This window comes from Anoplopoma fimbria, chromosome 17 (assembly GCF_027596085.1).
Source record: "Anoplopoma fimbria isolate UVic2021 breed Golden Eagle Sablefish chromosome 17, Afim_UVic_2022, whole genome shotgun sequence".
Lineage (NCBI taxonomy): Eukaryota > Metazoa > Chordata > Actinopteri > Perciformes > Anoplopomatidae > Anoplopoma > Anoplopoma fimbria.
In genome coordinates, this window is record NC_072465.1 from 13,457,140 (window position 1) to 13,474,323 (window position 17,184).

The following is a 17,184-nucleotide window of genomic DNA, read 5'->3' on the forward strand; positions in this document are numbered from 1 at the left end:
ACCCAACACTCACATAAACATAATATGCCTGCATTTCAGGGTCTCATATCTCTGATATTAGTCTCATCGATCTATATTGTGTTATCAACCCTACATCCAGACAATATAGTTTTTACTCTAACAGACACAAATCTTATTCTAGAATAGACTACCTGCTGGCTAGCTCAAATGCATTTTCTCAAATTCATTACGTTAAGATTCTCTCCTGTCCGTTATCAGATCACAGCATAGTCACCTCTAAATTAACCTTGGCGCATATGTCCACAAGAGCAACAAGATGGCGCTTTAGCGTAACTTTACTGAGAAACGATGAGTTCTGCACTTATTACATAGATGCTTTTACTGTTTATATTTATGAAAATGCTGGGACCACTAATGATCCGCGGATTCTTTGGAACTCCATTAAAGGCTGTATAAGGAACACAGCAGTATCATATTCCCCTCATCTCAATAAAACAAGGCTATGCCAAATTAATGATTATGAGACTACTCTAAAATCTTTGGCGTATGATTAGCAAAACACTGGCTTCTCAGATGATAGGGAAAAACAAATTGAATCCATTAAATCTAAATTAAACTCTCTCTTAAGAGTCAGAGCAGAATTTATGATTCACAGATCTAGAAGACACTATTACTGTAGTGGATCCAGACCAAGCCACCTGTTGGTTTTAAACTTACACTAGTGTGAGAAATCTGATAATATTATATCTATTGACTCTTGCCAGAAAATGTTGTCAGACCCTAAAGAGATAAATTCAGAATTTCATTAATTTTACTCTAATCTGTATGCTTCTGAAAATGTGATAACTTTTTACAAAAGGTGACACTCCCAACTATCTCTTTGGATGAATCCAATGATTTAGGTTCCCACATCACTCTGATTGAACTTAAAGATGCAATTGCAGGGATGAAAAAGGGAAAATCAACTGGATGGGATGGTATTCCCCCTGAATTTTATTTCACTTTTTTGGATCTGTTAGGTCAGTTTCTATTGGACATGATTAACTGTTGTATAGAAAAGGGTTGTTTTTTAGAAGACATAAACTTAGCCTTGATATCTGTATTACCTAAACCCGGCAAAAACCCTACTCTATGTAGCAACTACAGACCCCTGTCCATTCTTACTACTGAGATAAAACTGTTTGCACGCATTTTTGCATCCCGCCTTGGACCATATGACCAAATTGGTTCAGAATGACCAGACGGGCTTTTGATAGGGTTGAATGGAATTATATGTGGGGAGCATTGGAAAGATTAGGATTGGGGGAAAAAAATATTAAATTGATCGAGCTACTGTATACCTCTTTGTAAATCCTGCTGTAGGGAGCCAGGATACCCCACAAAAGTGTTAATAAAGAGGCCCTTTCCCATCACATACTGCCTGCAATTGTATGGAATGGAAGAGCTTACTGTTGAGGTAACATTAAAGACCACACTGTATGATTAGCATTGTGCCAACCAGTAAATGGCAATTCATTAATGCACCTCATGTGACCAGCCTTGTGTGTTAATTGAACGTAGAATCCTCTAAAAGGCCTCCTTGGACTGTCGCCCCAGCCTGTAGTGTTGCCATGAGGTCTTGCTGACCATCAAAGAACACAGCAAGGACTGGCACATCAGAATTGAGCTGCGCATTTACTGGCTCTGTGTCCAACTCCATCCACAAATTTAAGGAAATTGTAACTTCCCACACCTAGCTTTTCTAAACTGTAACTACAAGTAATATCACATTTGATTTATGTTATTGGTGCGACCACTCATAAAGCATTAGACGTCATGTGTGTATTGTGCTTACCTCTATTAAAGACAGGAAAGCACGCTGCAGTTTTGCTCTCCCGCGACTTGAATGCTCCTGCTCTTGCTCAAGCATGTTATTAATGCCATTTGCACACTTCAAAGTGGTTGAGAGAGATCTTCTTTTTCTTGTGTAGATGAAAATCTTTGAATTTGGCGGTAGGCTAATCAGATCTTTCAGCTAAAAATCTCCTTGAGTTAAGGCAACAAACCTACATGGTTAGGTTTAGAAAAATTGCGAAAACTTCATCCGCGTGTGCTGACAGCAGATCCAGCTGTGCTGCCATCATCAGAAACAGACGTCGCTTCATGTGACTTCAAAGAAAAGGACGTCTCATTTATGTTAAAACATATTTCCTCATTTCCTCTCTCCTCGCATGGTTTCCTTGCGTCTCTCCTTACATCCCTGGTCGAAAGGGACTAAGATGTAATGCAACTGAGGGAAACAGGGATGCAATTTAGTGACTTGGAGGATGTACCCTTAGTCTCTTACCATTAGCACAGGTTCCCCACAAGCCTGTGTCCTCTCCCATCTCAACACATTGGACTCATCCTACAGGTGGGAGATTGACCATTTGGTAACTGCGTTCAAACAAAACTAAATGGAGCTCAATGCTTTAAAGAAAGTGGAGATGGTTGTGGATTTCAGAAAGAGCCCAGCCCCACCCGCCCCATCACCAATTTTTTCTGATTCCTGGGCACCGTCACACAGGACCTCAACTTGGAGCTGAATGTCAGCTCCATTACCATGAACTCACAGCGGAGATTATACTTTCTGAAGTGCCGAAGTTGAAGCAGCTGAAGAAGTTAAACTGGCGGCTATCTGAAATCCCTCCAGTCCTACAGGCCCTGTATCCCTGCAGGATCCTGAGGTGGGCTGGATAGATTATGATCTACCCCTCACACCCAACACAAACCTTTTGAAACGCAGGCCATCAAGAAGTTTTTTCACCGACAGCAGCTAGCCTAATCAATTTGGCTCGGGACCCCCACTGACGCTGTCTCCAACTGAGTTGCTTAAGTTGCTTGGTGAGTACTACCCATTCCTTCATGAGCTTATATAGACACGGTGGATAAAAGGCAGAGAGAGAATTCCCTTAGTGTTACCACTAAAATACATTTGGATCAGGACTGCACTGAAGAATATTGCTGCAGTTGAAAGAAAAAAGGGGAACTTGCCATCTAGTGAAGGTCAACCAAAGCGACACTACAATAAAAATTATATTTAAAGCAATGTTAATCTACTTGGTCTATGTATATCTTGACTCCTAGTAATACGTTTCTGACAGCTGCAAAATAACATTCCAGGTATTTCCTAGGTGTTTTATATCAATATTTTTTATTATTCTATTCAATGTGTATTATTCTGTGCCATGTGTCTTACCCTGTCCCTCCTGGTCATTGTCAATGACCTCGGCCTGAGTTATCCACTCCATATAACCCTTGAGGTCTTCATCCAGCTGCTGGGTTTCCCGCAACTTCTGAAACTCTCCCCGGGACTTGGCCTTCTCTCGCTCTTTTGTGAACTCACTAGTTGGAAACAATTAAATTAAATTAAAGGGACAGAACACACTGAGAAATGTAAATAAATGACGGTCTGAAATGGACAGCTTAAAGAGTAAATCATGATCATGTAAAAGAAAGGAATTGAAAGATAGTAGTTAGGTTAAGTGTATTCTTACCCACTGAGCACGCCCAGAACCAGGTTTAGAACGAAGAAGGAGCCAACCAGGATGAGTGTGGTAAAAAAGATCCATGGCCATTCCATTCCTATAGCATCATTTACCTGTATGACAAAGCACACTTTTTATCATTTATCAAAGAACGAGTAAGTGTAAAATTTGTAATAACCAGAAATTAAAAGAACACTGCCGTATTTGCAGAACATCAAAATTAAGATACTGCTCCAAAAGTATCTGAGTATGCAGATTGTCACCAGGGAGACTGAGTATGCAGATTGTCACCAGGGAGACTTATTAAGAAATCAGATAGAGATGCATTTTGTATATATATATATACATATTTTGCATATATCTTTCAATATATTTTTTGTTTAATTCAAACTTGTCATTGAATAAGAAGTTCAAAAGACTACATAAAAAACTTTCTTTGAGTGCAAACTAGTTTTCTTTAGTCTGGACTATTAACTTACCCAGTATAGGACATCAGTCCACCCCTGTGTGGTAATGCACTGGTAGACAGTCAGCATGGAGAAGCCTAGGTTGTCAAAGTGGGTGATTCCATGGTTTGGGCCTGGCCAGCCAGTTCGACACTCTGTGCCATTGATGGTACAACGCCGACCATTCCCTGCTTGGGCACATGGAGCTGGCTTTTCATTCTCCACTGTAGCAATTATACCTGAAGGCCAGAGGAGGGTAATGTAAAGGGTAAGGTGGAACTTTGTGTGCATGTGCATGTATTGTACACATGGTAGCACCTGTCTCCCTTTTACTCTCCCATTGTCAAATTCCATATTTGTCAATATAGAGTAAAAATCTCATACAGGTGCTCTTTATTTTTCAAATGAAAATATATGAAGCACACTTTTCTGTGTAATGAAATATGAAGCTTACTTCTTAAGCATAAGAGCTGATGTGTAACACATTAATCTTGCACATTTTCTACTATATGGTTCTCTGTTCTTAGGGAAAGCACACATAGTTTAGCTTGTCTAATACATTTAGATACACATAGCTCCTCATATGGTATTAATTGTGTTTTTGACAAATACAAACCTCACAAACAGCACCTGGCTGCGGTGAGCAAAAATGACTAGAGCCAACACCCTATACCCTGTATGCAGTAGGCAATTTGTTCATTTTTAATGGGTTGGACGGACCAATGCATCAATCAATGCATAGCACAGTGACAGCCGAAAAACACGGGGCACGGATGTGGCACGACACATCTGCTGAAGCGTGCTACCAGCAGAAAGGTAACTCAGCAGATGCTGTGCGACGCAGTTGAACAACCTTGTGGGTGTTTTGACATTTCACTTTAAAGTAAATCAATGCTACATTTCGTTAATTCTGCTAACTAGGGTGATGGTAACCCCACTCATATCCCCTCAGTGGGACATGGTGAGTTAACCAAACAAACCTTAACTGACTTTTTTTAACTGCTGTTGCTACAAATCAATCAGCAATAAGATTACAAATTATAGATTTAGTAAAGATTAATTAGATACCGTGCTTTGTCATACCTCTCACCATAAGTGTTTTGTGAGACTATGGTGGGTGGACTTTATGAAGGTTGTGCACCGGAACTAAATTTTGCACATTTTAAGTTAAATGTATCATTCTTGTGATTTGGTACTTTGAGAGCAAAATGAATATGCTAGATCTATGCTCCGTTAAACAATTTTGTGCTCTGGTTCTAGAAGTGGTTGAATGTAATTCAGTACAATTAGGCTACACAAGTTCTGTACAGTACAATTTTGAGGTACCTGTAACCTACTTTACTTGAGGGAAATATTGTACTTTTAACTTCACTACATTTATTTGAAAAGAATAGTGGATATGCTACTTTTAGATTCTTAATACAAAATATTTAAATATTTGTGTCAATATAGGCTCTTCGTAAATATTTCATTATGAATATACTTTTATTTTTGGTACTTTGAGTGCATTTTGATATCAATACTTTTGTACGTTTATGTAAGTAATATTTTGAATGCAGAACTTTTACTTGTAACAGAGTATTTTAATATTGTGATTTAGAAAACAATAAAATCGATAAAACACAAAGGTTGTATAAATATGAATGGAAGTCATGCATGATAAACGTGTCCGGGATAGCGTTGCCTACCACTGACCTCATATCTTTGAGAAGGCATTTTTTGAAAACTATTTAACTACAATATAACCCAGTGAGCACAAGACCAGATTTAGACGTCAAAATCTGGTCTAAAACTGGTTGAAATCGGGTCTAAACATCTATAGACGTCTTTTAGCCGGTTGAAAAGACGGCTAAAACACGTCTATAGACGTTTAGACCTCTCATACATACAAGGAAATAGAAATACATCTAATGTTTCCCATTAACCTAGACTATAACGGGCCGCCAAAGTCTTTATTAGGAACCTAATTGACCTAAAATATTTCCCAATGCTCAACAGTTAAAACTTCAACATGTCACAAAACACCATTTGGTTGATAATGTGTTCTGTTGTAACGTAAGGCTGTAAGAGAGACGATATTTACATATTATATATATATATTGTAGTATTTATGTAAAGTATTCAACGCATTTAATGTTTCATATAAAAAGTAGGAAATATCGGACTTTATCGACTGTTTGCTGCTAAAATAAGCTTCTAGGACGTTGTGATCCGGTCATTTTTATACATTACTCTGAAATAAGAAAGTTCGCTTACAGCTGTAACGTGCATGCGCAAGAACTTAGACTCTAGAGTTTGGAACTTCTTGCACTGCACGAGAGGAACGGCCGAGACTCACGAGTCGAGACTCACGAGACACAACGACAGGAACGGGCTGAACCCGAGGCTTCACGCTGCACATACTGTGTAAGTACTTGAACTACTGGAATCCAGTTATTCAAAGCGAAATTAGCATAATTAATATAATTTTAAACTGCTCACGATGCCGGCGAGGCTGCTAGCTTGTAGTTAGCATGTTAGCTTGTAGCTACTGCTACATGGACAACAGTAAACTTTAACATGTGTGTAAGTTAATGTTGGGGACTGTCTTTATGGGCTGTCGCTATAGTTCATTGATATAGCTAAAGGGAGTTTTAGGCCATTTTACATCTAAATACATTACAGAGAGCTAGTGGGGCTGTACACAGTTTAAATGGGAGGTAGTGAGTAAAACAAATTAATGTACAAACAAGAAGACGGTCAGAACATTGTTGTTTGGCATAGAGCAACTTATAAACAATATAAAGTATTATAATGTGTAATAGGCCAGTGAGCATCTTTCCGTTGAAAAGACTATGGTCACCGGTGAACAGATTGGTTCAAGAGTGAATATGTTTAATAATTCTTGTTTAATTTACAGACATCCATCTGAATTATGGCAGATCATCTGAAACTGGCTCCTGAGGTTCAAAAGACGTTTAAAAGATGTTTAAAAGACGTCTAGGTCTAAAAGATGTCTAAAAGTGGTTCAAAAGTGAAAGTTTAATCAACGTCTATTTGTAGACGTCTATTAGACGTTCACGTTTATACCACATTTAGCCGTGATTTTAAATATTGGCTTTCAACTGAGAAATGTGGATGTGGTTTCATAGTAAGCCTCTAAAATGATGATATAACATTATTATCACAACGTAGAGGATTACAAATGCACTTTTGCAAATCACGTCTAAATGTGGTCTAAAAGTGAACGTCTAATAGACGTCTACAAATAGACGTTGAATAAACTTTCCCTTTTGAACCAATTTTAGACGTCTTTTCAACGTCGGCCATAGACGTCTTTTAGACGCCTATTAGACGGAAAAATGCTCACTGGGAATACTCACTTGCATGTGATTGTTTCTCCTGTCCTTACTGACTGTGAAAAGATCCCTTTTAAAAGCAATTTTATTGTATTGATGGGGGTAGAAACCGACATTAAAAAAGGTCTGTGGATTTTGTTCCTCATCATTCACATTAAAATAAATTTTAGAAGGGAACCTATTATTGTGTCCAGGATGGACAAGAAGAAAAGTTACATCCATCCATCTTCCATAACCGCTTATCCAGTTAAGGGTCGCTGTCAATGGGCGAAGGCAGGGTACACCCTGGACAGGTCGCCAGCCTATCACAGGGCAGACATATATAGACGAACAACCACTCACACCTACGGGCAATTTCAGAGTCATCAATTAACCTAACCTGCATGTCTTTGGACTGTGGGAGGAAGCCGGAGAACCCAGAGAGAACCCACGCTGACACGGGGAGAACATGCAAACTCCACACAGAAGGTTGTCCAGCCCGGGAATTGAACCCGGGCCCCTCTTGCTGTGAGGCGACAGTGCTAACCACTACACCACCGTGCAGCTCATTATTGTTTTAACAAAGACATTTAAAATGAAGCACTTGCAAGGCACATGTTGGAAGTGATGAATCAGTATCAGTCTTTAAACATTTATATGACCCTTCAGCAGCAAAGAGCAGACAAGAACAAAAAAGAGAAGACAAAGGGCTTCTGGTGAAACAACACTATTTGTTTAACAAATTGGCTGACTTTATATTGTGATAAGTGATGTAATGTTAAAACTAACAAGGGATTGCCATGGTATGTTACTGACAATAAAGACACCACATGTCAGAATGACATTTATTCAGACTTTATCTTGCCACTACATGATAAATAAGGTGAGTATCGGTCTAAATTCAGCAATCAGATCGGTGGATTAAATATGGTAATATTTATGGTATTACTGACATATACAACCTTGTTGTGCTGTTGTGTATACTGTACCTGTGCCTGTGTAGTAGCAGGTCTTATGCATTTTGCACTTGAAGAGCTCCAATCCCATAATTGAGTAAATGGTGACCATGAAAAGGACCAGTAGGGTGATGTGAAAAAGAGGAAGCATAGACTTCAGGATGGAGTTCATCACCACTTGAAGGCCTAAGGGGGACAACAGGAATAAAAATCAGTATTCCTAAAAAAAAAAAATGAATAGTTATGTGCTACAATGTGTTTTCTTTCCAAGCAAGCAATTATTCATCTTCTTTTAACAACTGGGATTGAAATTAGTTAGTGCCTCTGGCTGCCACAAGACTGTAGAACATTGACAGAAACCTGTATTACAAATAATTATATAAATACACCGCTAAGATAAAAAATTATGTATTACAATTACGTTAAGCTTGATAGAATTATAAAATTTCAGTTGTTCAAAGTATCAGATTCAACAGCAGACCAGTTACTCACTGGGGACTCCAGAGACCAGTCTGAGTGGTCGCAAGACTCTGAATGCCCGTAGAGCTTTCATGTCAAAGCCACCACCTTTTTCTCCCACTGGAGCCTCCACTCCACTGATGTGGTTAAAGGCATCCACAACGACAGTGAACAAGCTGGACAGATAAAAACAGCAATATCAGATGATTGTGAAGAACAGTCAAAGTTTCCAGAATGGATTGTAGGAAGCAGAGAGCATCCTTCTTGACTTGTGATTCTCCTGTTCCCTCAACCACATCTTTTATTCTAAGCTATGTCCTACCTGAAGAAGATTTGACTGAGTGATGCAGGCAAAAGAGGCAAGGAATGGGGGAAACGTGTTTTTAGTAAAAATGACATGTTCTCCTCTCAGGTGTAATCTGTAGGGACATCAGTTTGTGATGATTGTGGCACAGCTTGATCAGCTGTCAGTCTTCTCACATGGCAAACAGAACATAAAATATCTAAAGCATGCTTCCCCTTAAGACGAGCTGTTTAACAAGCATCTATCCATTTGTTACTACTGGCAGTAACAGGTTTATCAATTTCATTTATTAATTATTTGCACCTGCATTCATTCATACTCTATTTGTAAATATATTATCTAACTATCTACATTATGATTAAAAATAATAATAATGTGTCTCCACCTCTGAGCCAGTCATTTTTCAATGTGTTTATTAATGAAAGTCATCACTATCTTACTGTATTATCTATAATACAGGTTAAAAAACTAAACGAGAGGTGTTAATAGTAAATAATAAAAGGAACAACCCTTTGTTAATCCAAAAACAATAGTAAATCGTAGTTATATACACCAAATTGATCCTGCATCAAACTGCAGTGTTGTCATTGTATTTTAAACAATACAATGACATGTATCCTCGAACATGTCATTGTAACATCCTTCATGATAGCAGACCAGATTGATTTCCCGGTCACATGAAGATAATTATTTATTTATTTATATGTGTCAGTGATCAAGCACTGACATTTTTACTTTACAATCGCCGTGTTGATACTGGAAAATGTTTTATGAGTGTGAGCGAGTTTGTCTTTAATTTATTTAGATACACATTGTCTAAAAGCTGTTGAATAAGGAACAAGGGAGCTTTCATTTCTTGATAGTGGTGAAATACTTGTATTAATCTGAGCGGTAAACAAAAACCACCACCACTCAAGCTATGTTCGCAGAATGCAAAGGCTTTTCTATTGCACAGCCCAGCAAACAAAACCTTATCTTGATTATGTGATGAAGGCTTACTGGTTTGCAGAAAAATAAGTAGAGTCTGTTGCTATTCATAACTTTACCTGCTCCTTTTATTTTTAACAATTTATTTCAAACTAATCTGCTGACCAAATTGTGGCAAATATGTCCATATATTTTGGTGTAGACCTGCTTTTACTGTTGAATAGCATCGCCAACTTGGTGATAAGTATACTACAGCCTCCTTGGTTTTCCGCTGGACAGTGTTAAGAAGCAGTAAAAGGAAATGTTTGGTTTCCTGCAGTAACGTACGGAATGTAGTGCAATGAAACTAAACTCCAACTGAATAAATTAGCAGAGGCTATCAAGATCTCAGTGGTGCAGCTCGGTGCAACTCTGAACTGTTGTGAGGACTTAGTGCAGCAAAATTAATGTGGACCGACCAGGCTCATTGGAAAGCAGCGTTAGACCAAATGCTACACACACAATACCGCACCCTTAACTTGGGTTTATCCTGAGAAATGCAGCCAAAAAGGTTCCATCATCATCAGTAAAGGTAAACCAGGACCACTTGCTAGGAGAGTATAGGCATTATGGAGAACTTGCCACACCCAGAGAGCATGGACCAGGGTAAGGCATCAAACCAATGTCCCTCTTGGCATGAGCTGACACAAACACTATCAATACCCTTCCACTCCTATTTTGCCAAGCAATGACACAACTTAAACAGCATATAGTAATATGGCCGTTCAGAACATTAAATTACAAACTCAATTGACTCAACAGGAATTTATCAACTTACCCAACGGATACACAAACAAAGTCCAGAATGTTCCAGCAGTTTCTTAAGTAAGCATCTGTATGAAATAGAAATCCATAGGCAACGATCTTCAGGAAACATTCTATAGAGAAGATGATGAGGAAGATGTACTCCAGGCTTTCCTGTAAAACGACAACAATGGCTTTTGTTTTCATTTGTGTTACTCATAGTCTCAAATTACTTTTTGGTTACATTCGTTGGTCATATTTACTGACAGTATTCTGACATATTTGTAAAACAAATTAACATATAAGACTTGGTCAGTAGTAGAGCAATAAAGTTCTCGAGTTATTTCCCTTGTTGAACCTGTGTTGATAAGGCTGTCAAGGTCAAGGTGGTGTTTTCACTCAGGGCTTACACTGCTGGTTGAGTAGTGAAGTCATCTCCCCTGCTCATGTTTCTTCATGAGAGTTAATCAACTTCTGTCTATTCATGTCTCTTACAAACTCACACACCACTGGAAGGCTTTGTGGCCTCTCCCATTTCAGCAAAGGCATTCAGTGAATGTCTATTTTAAAGGCACAGCACAAACACAGTGCCCTTCAGGAGTGTTAAACTCATACATAGGCCTAGTATTGTCCTTGTATCATTGGCCATGGGTATAATCCAATAAAATTAACTTAAATGAGTTGATTAATCATTACAATGCAAAATAATCATTCCTAATAATCATTTATAATAAATAAATCTGTTCTTGGTGGATGTTAGGTTCTTTTGTAAAAATTCAGTTGTCAAATTATACACTCAGTGGCCACTGTACAAGGTACATTTGTACAATTATTTAGTCCAATACAACAGCTACAATAGATTTATCTTTACTACGTTTATGATGTTCAGTTTTTGTTAAGATTGTTGGAAATTCAAAAGAAGTGTTACTAAGTGGAGTTTTAGTTCATCAATAAATTAAAACATGTTACACTACAATCTCTTAGTGCAGCCCAATCCAGTCTTGGGAAACAAAGTCTAGTGGTTGCCAGGCTTTGTAAGCCACTTTAGTACTACCAAGAGGGGCGGCACAATATTTGCAAAACTGATAAAAATACAGATATTTTCACCCACAAAAACCTGGTCAAGCTAGTCCACGTTTGAATTTCAATGCTTGTCTATTCATGGAGTTATGGTATAAGTGCTTGGCATGTCAAAAAGGACGAGATATATGGAGCCAAATCCAGGCCAGTTGATGAATGATCAAAGTCTTGATCATTTGAAAAAAAAGTATTGAAACTGAAAGTCTTGGTCTTGAACTTAGTAAAATACAACAATGTATTCAAAATAAAAAATAAATGAAGGAAAAGGTTATTGGGGTTGAATATAACTTTGTTTCAATCTAAAACGAAAAGAGATTTGAAACCGAAAAGATAGATTACTTTACAACAAAGCTCAAATTACACAGTAGTATTCATTATTTTATCATATTTGAACTGTAATTTAAGAAAAATCCTTAAGAGGTTAAAAAACATTTTAGGGATTTCTGTTCAAGATGACCCTGCCTCTGTCCCATTTCATGTGTTTATTCTGAACAGTTTTTGAGAAAATTAAAGGAAAGTTAGCTCATACGATAAAGTGACATTAATAATTTACTCATATTTGAACCTTAATTAAAACAAACCCTTAAGAGGTTACCGAGAAGGGTACTTGTCTGTATGGATATTATTTAAAGAAGGATTTTGTGTCGTACACATCATTTTTGCTAACTTTCAATATTATTGCACATTTACAGAAAACAAATCCTCCTTTAAATAATATCCATGCCTACAAATTTTTTCAATTTACATATTCCATTTCAGCGTGAATCTGAATGTGTTCATTAACACACTTGAACTTTATACCAGACAAACACAAAACCATCCCTGCATTCTGGAATAAACGGCCTGAACGCAATATGTAATAAATGATTCCGCATTTGTTATAAAAGTACCCAAAGCAATATGTAATAAATTATCATGCAATGAAATTTATTATATTTATTACATATAAAAGGCCCGAAGCAATATGTAATAAATTAGCCCACATTTTGTAATAAAAGTCAATCATTACATATTGCAGTGGTTACAAAATACAGAAATAATGTAATGCCATATTTGATGTCTTCATCTGTGCACATCCTACATTGGCGTTACACAGTACTTAAGTTAAATATTTGTCTATAGCCACAGAAAAGCAGTACCAAGATCAGCTTTTAATGGCAAAATCAAGAGACTTGTTGGATTTACAATAGTTTCTCCTTAACAATGTGAAAATCTTGATGCTTAGAATCTACAAAAGCTAAATTACTTCTATTTTATAATGCAAATATCCCCACATACTGTGTCGCAAAAGCCTAACAGCATTTTGATTTTACTCCTGTTATCACTGACATCTTGACATTGTTCAATCAGAAATGGAGAAAAAACAATTTGAGCCATAGGGGGGCACCCAGATCTCTATGATACCTCATACTTTGACCGAGTCCGGACCAAACTATGTGTATAAATGTATGTGTATGAACCACATGGTACAAACAATAACGACACTGCCATATTTATGCCTATATGACGTTATTTTAGGTGTTGATGGAGCAGCTACAAAGTCAGCAAAGCTATGCCAAATTCATCTTTTATTTGGTGCAAAATTAATTTACACAGCTTAAGGCATGAATAAAAGTGTATAATTATGGTGTGCTAAAATATTGAATGATATGAAAAACATTTCAACTTGGAACAGGAGATACAAATTAAAATGTTTGAACAAATTTATTTGAAGTGTTCAATTTATTAAAAATGGGGCCCTAAAATGTACTCAAAACTGTAAAGTAACTGGGTGATCCTAAACTGGTATCTATTTAAAGTTTCTCATAACCTCTTAAGTATTTGTTTTTTAACAGTTCAAATATGAGGAAATTATGAAAGTCATTGTTATTTGAGCGAACTTTCCCTCAAAAACTGTCCAGTAAAATCACCTGAAATTGAAAATGGATATAGTGGGGGTCATCCTGAGCAGGATTCCATTGGAAATTGAAGCTAACAAATTATGGAAAGGAAGTCCTCATAATTCCTGGGCTAGAAGGACCTTCTGTGTGGAGTGTGCATGTTCTCCCTGTGTCAGCGTGGGTTCTGGGTTCTCCTATATGTCTATGCAGGCCTGGCCTGTGTAAATCATAAATCACTGAATATAAAAGCCACTCATTGACATTGGTGGAGAAATGTTAATGTTAAAGTGCTTGTCACCCATAAAGAGTGTAGCTTCCCTGTTTATTTACACACCAGTCATGCCCAGTCCCCTACATTGTGTGTGTGTTTGTATTGTATGACTACTGCAAACATTACATGTCATTTGAAATGTTGAGACGCTTCTCAAATCTTTCTATAATTGTTGACTTCTTTCACTTGTTGAATATGCTTATGGTGACTATTTTTCTAACTACTGTGCCCTGAGAAACTCACGAGCAGTAAAGTGGGTGGTGTTTCTATGACAAGCAGTGAGTTGTCATGTCTTTAGCTGAGACTCAACTGCATATCCAACAGTTACCAATATGGTAAATTTTATGTATTGATCTTTTCTTCTATTTTGATTTGTTTGCAAATGTGACAGAACACGTAGATAATGTAAATGTCGTAATGTGTTGAAACCTTATTAAAAACAACAACAACAATAAATAAACCGTTATATGGCCTGACCTCAATGAAGCCCTCAATGGTCCCCAACTTTTGGAACGACTGGCCTTGACCAATGTTAGTATCCACAGTATATTATAATAACAAACACAAGCAGGCTGACGTACCAAGTTGCTGTTGGTGTTGTTGCTGTCTTCCTCAGGCATGGGCAAGTACACAGCCAGGGCCACACAGTTGGCAAAGATGGCCAGTAGGATTATGATTTCAAAAGGTCTGAAAGTGATTTATAGGAAGCTTCCAGGCTAACCACAATTGCTCACATATAGATGTTCCCAAATGAAATTACAAGCGCCCTGACACACACATACACGTAGCTGTGCTACAACTGCAAACATATACCATTTAATGACAACTGAAAGTAAATGTGGTGTGAGGTAGCAACAATCAAATCAAATGTCATTGTAAAATGTTATGTATAGGGACCCTTTCTTACAGCAGGATACTTCCACTCCACAATATTGATGCATGCCTTGCGAAAGGGATTCCTGAGTGTCAAAAAGAGGAGAGAGCGTGCAGGCCTTGGGTTGCCTCCTGTAGACATCAGCTTCTTTAGCTTCTCCTTTTGTTTTCTCTTCAGAGTTTCCTCATCCATGATGTAGGATGACAATGGGGGACTGCTGCTGTCTGCCATTGCAGCTTCTAGAGTAATTGTTACAAATTTAATTTGAATTGGTATTCCGAAAGCTCCTTTTCTTTTAAATGCAGTAGTCCTGTTGGCTAGGTCTGTCCACTCATTCGTAACCCTTTTCAACTTGTCTCAATCATCTTTATCACACTCTTTCTCTCTGACTGAGCTTCCCCTCTTTCTATATCTATATCTGTTGGAATGGCAGCTGTCCCCTCTACTTGTGGGGGATTGGTTTACAGAGCAGCTGTGTGGTCAAGAGAATAAATATAGACAATGAGCATGGCTGTTGAAGCATGGAGTGACAAAAAAGGATATTTGCACAGGTATCTGACTATATCTGATAGGATATTTTTAGAAAAGGAACCCTTACAGAGAAGGATAAAGGTACAGGCCATGAGAAAAAAATTATAAATGGGACAACATGGTACTGCAACTAAGTAATCCCTTTTGGCACAAAAGTATTTCCACCACAGACTTAATAGGGTCTGTTAGTCTGATTTTGCGAAGTTGTAAAGATGATACAATTTCATAACATTTCTGAAGAATCTCACCTAGATATATGGATTTTGGGAAGCAGATGGAACTTGGAGAACTTCTGTAAAAGCCTCTTGGAGGTATACTGTAAACCCAACAGGAAGACAGCAAATTTAAATAATATTTTACTGTTTGCAGGAATTTTTTGCCTTTTCCCGGCACTGTACTTAAACTCCTGCTAGAGATTTCACCAGGTTGACTTTCAATTTGGCTAGCACAATCTTAAGACCTTTGCGATGCTAGACTGTGAAGCTTTTCAGTTTTGGTGGAACCATGTTGGTTGGCCGCGAAAAAGTGCCTTTTGCCAAAAAACAGGAAGTTGTTGTAACTTAAGTGTACATTGTCCTGACTGAAGATACCTACATTAAAACATTGACCCATTGTCATGGTGCCACCTACTGGCAACAGGAAATTACATGTTTTTTACATTGCGGTATGTATTACCTAGATTTACGTCATTAAATAGGGCACAATCAGATCAGATCAGAATCAGAATCAGCTTTATTGGCCATGTATGCGTACACATACATCCGGTTACTTATGTTCACTGGTACACAGAAACAGACAAATAAACAAAAAATTAAGGAGGTCCAAGAAGACAAAAGGATAAACGTTAACTATTTTGTACACAGAAATATAAAATGCAAAAGTATATATATGAACATAAAAACAATGACAATGAAGTGTAGATAAAAGTGCATATACACAGAGTGCAAGTCTGCTTGAATAAATATGTAAAATAATTTAAAGTTACCGGGTTATTGCACATGGATTTGTACCATACAGAGGATGAATGATTAATTGTTCATGAGAGTGACGGCCCTAGGAAAAAAGCTGTTCTGGTGTCTGGTGGTTTTTGGTGCCTTTTTCCTGATGGTGCCGACGTTGGAGGCCCAGTTTAGGTCCTGAGATATTGTGGATCCCAGAAACTTGAAGGACTCCACAGCCGACACATTGCTGTTGAGTATGGTGAGGGGGGCAGTATTGGGTGGCTTCTCCTAAAGTCCACTGTCATCTCCACAGTTTTGAGCATGTTCAGCTCCAGGTTGTTCTGACCACACCAGAGGGCCAGCTGGTCAGCACAGACTTTCAGGCCGGAGGGTGACACACCGTCTGGGCCGGGTGCATTCCTGATCTTCTGTCTGTGAAAGAGCAGACTTACATCCTCTTCACAGATCCTCAGTGCCGGTGGGGGGTTAGCTTCCTGCTCACGGTGGACTGATGACTGTTGAAACGTTTCTCCTTCAGACCCAACAACAGGTACACCAAGAACAGGAACTGTTTTTGGTGTACCAATAAACGTTACCAAACAGTCCCCCTTCCTCCAACCGACCGCAAATGTTGGGACCTAATGTTTCCTAATCTGACATTACTGTTCCATTTATTTTATAGTGATTATTGAAATTATAAACAGATAATGTATTAATGGTCAGATTAATCCCGATGGCCATTCTAGTAGTTATAGAATTCCAGGAGTTCGAGAGTAAACTTGTCAGTCACTCTGGAAATTTGTGATCGCTATCTATAGACCTAATCACGTTGTCACTCTTTATTTACCAGTAAGGCTCACTGCTGCTGTCAGCATCAGGGCAGCCTGTCATAGGTCTATGAGGAAAAGCAAGAAGCAACACAGCCGGATAGTAACGTTTGGGATGGGT

General features: G+C 38.1%; 1 protein-coding gene across 1 annotated transcript in view; it reads right to left on the reverse strand.

The window, feature by feature from the left end:
* LOC129105522 (dihydropyridine-sensitive L-type skeletal muscle calcium channel subunit alpha-1-like) overlaps positions 1 to 14,995 on the reverse strand; it is a 99,546-nt gene extending 84,551 nt beyond the window's left edge. Inside the window, exons 1-8 of the mRNA XM_054616595.1 lie at positions 14,808 to 14,995; positions 14,472 to 14,577; positions 10,694 to 10,833; positions 8,679 to 8,821; positions 8,220 to 8,372; positions 3,947 to 4,152; positions 3,477 to 3,580; positions 3,179 to 3,324 (exon numbers count right to left, since the gene is read on the reverse strand). Coding sequence (XP_054472570.1) covers positions 3,179 to 3,324; positions 3,477 to 3,580; positions 3,947 to 4,152; positions 8,220 to 8,372; positions 8,679 to 8,821; positions 10,694 to 10,833; positions 14,472 to 14,577; positions 14,808 to 14,995 — 1,186 coding nt within the window. The remainder of the gene's footprint in view (positions 1 to 3,178; positions 3,325 to 3,476; positions 3,581 to 3,946; positions 4,153 to 8,219; positions 8,373 to 8,678; positions 8,822 to 10,693; positions 10,834 to 14,471; positions 14,578 to 14,807) is intronic.
* Between the last annotated feature and the right edge of the window lie 2,189 nt (positions 14,996 to 17,184).